Genomic DNA, 5,634 nt, shown 5'->3' with positions numbered 1-5,634 from the left:
GACGCAGGGGACACGGGTTCGTGTCCCGGTCCGGGAAGATCCCACATGCCGTGGAGCGGCTAGGCACGTGAGCCATGGCCGCTGAGCCTGTGCGTCCAGAGCCTGTGCTCCACAACGGGAGAGGCCACAACAGTGAGAGGCCCGCGTACCACAGAAAAAAGAAAATCTCCTTAGCCAGATTTCAAAAAAGCCTGTGGCCATTCCAATATGATCCAACATAGCGGAATATGATAGAAGGAAAATTGGCAAAGAAAGAGACGCTGGTCTTACCTGATGGAAGTTAAAATATCTCACTTTTGACAATTTTGCAAAAACCTATAATTCCATGAACTAATTTCTAGGGTTCTTCATAGGACCTAAAAAGGAACCCATAGAGTTGTGGAACAACAATAGAAGCTGCTGTGATGAGAAGCCCAGGCACCGCAACAAAGAGTAGCACCCGCTCGCCGCAACTAGAGAAAGTCTGCACGCAGCATTGAAGACCCAACGCAGCCAAAATAAAAATAAATAAATAAAGATAAATAAATTTATTTTAAAAAAGTAATACTCAGGTTTGAGGCATGAGAAGTATGATGAGGAGAAATTAGCTAATCCTTTCAGAACTTTAAAAATATCAAACTCAGTCTGTAAGATTTTAGCATTATATACAACATCGGTTACTTATTAGTGGTTTGGGAAGGCCAATTTAAAATTTTCTGAACTTACTGTATTGAAATTCACGGCCCTAATGTTTTCCACATTGACTATATGAATGATGAAGTAAAGTCAATCATGTATTTCCTTTCCAACTGGACAGAAAACAGAATTTTAAAAAGTGTTTGGACTACTGACTTTTGATTTCTTCTAAGGCAAGTGTATAGGTAATTTTTATTCCCTGAATCAGGAGAAAAATGATGGAAGAGGGCAGGTTTAAGAATGAAGATTTCAAGAGCGTGAGAGTTAGACGACCAACCAGAGTTCCTAAGGTTCGGTGCCTGTAACTGTCGCCGCCGCTTAAGCCTGCCAAAGCAGTGGTACGGCTGCTGCCCTCATATTTGCTACCTCTAGAAACATTCTTGCCAGTAGTGGCGGCAGCGGGACTCAATTAACCTCTTTTCTCACTCTCTGCAGAAGCTCCAGATGGCGTCTTCTGTGGGCAACGTGGCCGACAGCACAGAACCAACGAAACGTATGCTTTCCTTCCAAGGGTTAGCTGAGTTGGCACATCGAGAATATCAGGCAGGAGATTTTGAGGCAGCTGAGAGACACTGCATGCAGCTGTGGAGACAAGAGCCAGACAATACTGGAGTACTTTTATTACTTTCATCTCTACACTTCCAGTGTCGAAGGCTGGACAGATCTGCCCACTTTAGTACTCTGGCAATTAAACAGAACCCTCTTCTGGCAGAAGCCTATTCGAATTCGGGGAATGTGTACAAGGAAAGAGGGCAGTTGCAGGAAGCAATTGAGCATTACCGGCATGCATTGCATCTCAAACCAGATTTCATCGATGGTTATATTAACCTGGCAGCCGCTTTGGTAGCAGCAGGCGACATGGAAGGGGCAGTACAAGCTTACGTCTCTGCTCTTCAGTGCAATCCTGATTTGTACTGTGTTCGCAGTGACCTGGGGAACCTGCTCAAAGCCCTGGGTCGCTTGGAAGGAGCCAAGGCATGTTATTTGAAAGCAATGGAGACTCAACCGAACTTTGCAGTAGCTTGGAGTAATCGTGGCTGTGTTTTCAATGCACAAGGGGAGATTTGGCTTGCAATTCATCACTTTGAAAAGGCTGTCACCCTTGACCCCAATTTTCTGGATGCTTATATCAATTTAGGAAACGTCTTGCAAGAGGCACGGATTTTTGACAGAGCTGTGGCAGCTTACCTTTGTGCCCTAAGCTTGAACCCAAATCATGCAGTGGTTCGTGCCAACCTGGCTTGTGTATACTATGAGCAAGGCCTGATGGATCTGGCAATAGACACCTACAGGCGAGCTATTGAATTGCAACAACACTTCCCTGATGCTTACTGCAACCTAGCCAACGCTCTGGAAGAGAAGGGCAGTGTTGCCAAAGCAGAAGATTGTTATAATACAGCTCTGCGGCTGTGTCCCACCCATGCAGACTCTCTGAATAACCTAGCCAATATCAAAGGAGACCAGGGAAACATTGAAGAGGCAGTTCGCTTGTATTGTAAAGCATTAGAAGTCTTCCCAGAGTTTGCTGTTGCCCATTCAAATTTAGCAAGTGTATTGCAGCAGCAGGGAAAACTGCAGGAAGCTCTGATGCATTATAAGGAGGCTGTTCGAATCCGTCCTACCTTTGCTGATGCCTACTGTAACATGGGAAACACTCTAAAGGAGATGCAGGATGTTCAGGGAGCCTTGCAGTGTTATACTCGTGCCATTCAGATTAACCCTGCCCTTGCGGATGCCCACAGCAATCTGGCTTCCTTTCACAAGTATTCAGGGAATATTCCAGAAGCAATTGCTTCTTATCGCACTGCTCTGAAGCTTGAACCTGATTTTCCTGACGCTTATTGTGATTTGGCTCATTGCCTGCAGATTGTCTGTGATTGGACAGACTATGATGAGCGAATGAAGAAGTTGGTCAGCATTGTGGCTGACCAGCTGGAGAAGAATAGGTTGCCTTCTGTGCAGCCTCATCATAGTATGCTCTATCCTCTTTCTCATGGCTTCAGGAAGGCTATTGCTGAGAGCCACGGGAACCTCTGCTTGGATGAGATCGGTGTCCTTCACAAACCACCGTACGAACATCCAAAAGACTTGAAGCTCAGTGATGGTCGACTGCGTGTAGGATACGTGAGTTCTGACTTTGGGAATCATCCTACTTCTCATCTTATGCAGTCTATTCCAGGCATGCACAATCCTGATAAATTTGAGGTATCCTGTTATGCCCTGAGCCCAGATGATGGCACAAACTTCCGAGCGAAGGTGATGGCAGAAGCCCATCATTTCATTGATCTTTCTCAGATTCCATGCAATGGGAAAGCAGCTGATCGCATCCATCAAGATGGTATACACATCCTTGTAAATATGAATGGTTATACCAGGGGTGCTCGAAATGAACTCTTTGCTCTCAGGCCAGCTCCTATTCAGGCAATGTGGCTGGGCTACCCTGGGACCAGTGGCGTGCTTTTCATGGATTATATCATCACTGATCAGGAAACTTCACCTGCTGAAGTTGCTGAGCAGTATTCTGAGAAACTGGCTTATATGCCCCATGCTTTCTTTATTGGTGATCATGCTAATATGTTCCCTCACCTGAAGAAGAAAGCAGTCATCGATTTTCAGTCCAATGGGCACATTTATGACAATCGGATTGTGCTGAATGGCATCGACCTCAAAGCATTTCTTGATAGTCTCCCAGATGTGCAGATTGTCAAGATGAAATGTCCTGATGGAGGAGACAACGCAGACAGCAGTAATACAGCTCTTAATATGCCTGTCATTCCTATGAATACTATTGCAGAGGCAGTTATTGAAATGATTAACAGAGGACAAATTCAGATAACAATTAATGGATTCAGTCTTAGCAATGGACTGGCAACTACCCAGATCAACATTAAGGCTGCCACTGGAGAGGAGGTTCCCCGTACCATTATTGTAACCACACGTTCTCAGTACGGGTTACCGGAAGATGCCATTGTGTACTGTAACTTTAATCAGTTATATAAACTTGACCCATCTACTTTGCAGATGTGGGCAAATATTCTGAAGCGTGTTCCCAATAGTGTACTGTGGCTGTTGCGTTTTCCAGCAGTAGGAGAACCTAATATTCAACAGTATGCACAAAAGATGGGCCTTCCCCAGAAGCGTATCATTTTTTCACCTGTTGCTCCTAAAGAGGAACATGTTTGGAGAGGCCAGCTGGCTGATGTCTGCTTGGACACTCCACTCTGTAATGGATACACCACAGGGATGGATGTCCTTTGGTCAGGGACACCCGTGGTGACTATGCCAGGAGAGACTCTTGCTTCCCGAGTTGCAGCTTCCCAGCTCACTTGTTTAGGCTGTCTTGAGCTTATTGCTCAAAATAGACAAGAATATGAAGACATAGCTGTGAAACTGGGAACTGATCTAGAATACCTGAAGAAACTTCGTGGCAAAGTCTGGAAGCAGAGAACATCTAGCCCTCTGTTCAGCACCAAACAATACACAATGGACCTAGAGCGGCTCTATCTACAGATGTGGGAGCATTACGCAGCTGGCAACAAACCTGATCACATGATTAAGCCTGTTGAAGTCACTGAGTCGGCCTAAATAATGACTGTGTGCACAGGAGAATTACCCTGTACCTGAGCCTCAACCTTCTGGGGGAAAGGGAACTACTTTTTCCTTATCTGTACAATACCATGCTGCAGATGGGTGACAGACAATGATAAGAAATAGCACAGCCAGACTTGCTTCCTGCATGATCATGATCACGATAGGGAGAGACACAAGAGATGGGAAACTGCTGTTCCACAAGGAGTCTCCATAGAATTTTGCAGCAGCCAGATGTCTGGAAGGTCTGGAAGGTAAGTCTGGAAGGTCTGATCTCCCTTGGTCTTCCATGGGATGGATGGTTAGTGTGGAAGGGAGATAGAGATTGCCCAGCCGTTTTGTGATTATCATGGATTGATTGAGTCTTCTGGATTAATATTTTTCTTTATATTTTGGGTATTGGAGCTTTTAAAAATGTTTGGTTTCAGGTATTTTTATTCATGTGAAGTGTGGATGATTCTCTTGAGATAAGCTTTTAAGCTAAAATATTCCTTGTTTTAGTTTCTGAACTCTACAGATAAATGGGGACTTTGCTGGTGTAGTCTTTTTATAAACCACTTGAGCCTATGTCAGTCATTTTAGTTTCTGACATAATGTTTGGAACTATCAGTGCTTTGTTGGTTTATAGATGATGGCTTAAATTCTTTTCCTGGTCCGTTTCCTTCTTCCCTTCCCCCCACTTTAAAAATTCTCCTGTAACTTGGCTAACAAAAAACCAAGTCTGATTCAAAACCTCCCAGAGTGTTTCTCTTAAACGCATCATCTGGTGCCAAATGAAGATTCTTAGGAGTGATTATTAATTCTGAAGGGCACAGTTGTGGTACTGTCACTGATGATAACGATAATGGATTTTTGGCCTAGAGTTGTGACCTATTTCACCAGTGTTTTACCGTTGACTGCCCCTCTATGCTGCTTCCAAAAGTGATAGTGTGTGTTAAGATTTTTACGTTCACTTCTAAAGTTTGTTTTTTTTTTAGTGAGTCCTGTTCTTCCTTTTTCTTTCAGCAGAAATGAAATCCCAGGTAAGTATAAGTATTCAAATATTTGATCAGTAAGTCACAGTTATCTCCAGTACATTAAATAACTTTCATCAAAAAACATGTTATAGGTAAAAAGCTCTGAAGGACCAGCTATGTATATGATAATTATGTTTCAGACTTTCTACGGTATTATATATAATAACGTGTCTTCTGGACGTGGTCTTGAAGTCTTTATGGATCCAGCCTCAGTAGTAGTGAACTGCACTGCTACTTGCTTTGGAGTACAAATTAGACTTTAGCCCTCCTGGAGGTTGAGTTTTTGGTATTGAAAACCATAGGAATGAAATTATTGTATTTCAACAAAGGATCGAGGGCTTGAGGCTTAAACAAG

At 43.6% G+C, this 5,634-nt stretch overlaps 1 protein-coding gene across 1 annotated transcript; it reads left to right on the top strand.

Moving 5' to 3' along the window:
* Positions 1–1,119: 1,119 nt before the first annotated feature.
* Positions 1,120–4,260, top strand: LOC309819941 (UDP-N-acetylglucosamine--peptide N-acetylglucosaminyltransferase 110 kDa subunit-like; the record flags this gene model as incomplete). The annotated part of the gene is made up of 1 exon (XM_082650375.1): positions 1,120–4,260. One exon carries the CDS (start codon positions 1,120–1,122, stop codon positions 4,258–4,260), a length of 3,141 nt encoding a protein of 1,046 aa, XP_082506501.1.
* Between the last annotated feature and the right edge of the window lie 1,374 nt (positions 4,261–5,634).

Source organism: Grampus griseus (assembly GCF_964374135.1).
Source record: "Grampus griseus genome assembly, chromosome: 3".
Lineage (NCBI taxonomy): Eukaryota > Metazoa > Chordata > Mammalia > Artiodactyla > Delphinidae > Grampus > Grampus griseus.
Note: the sequence above shows the minus strand (reverse complement) of the source record. Positions and strands in the feature narration are given on the sequence as shown.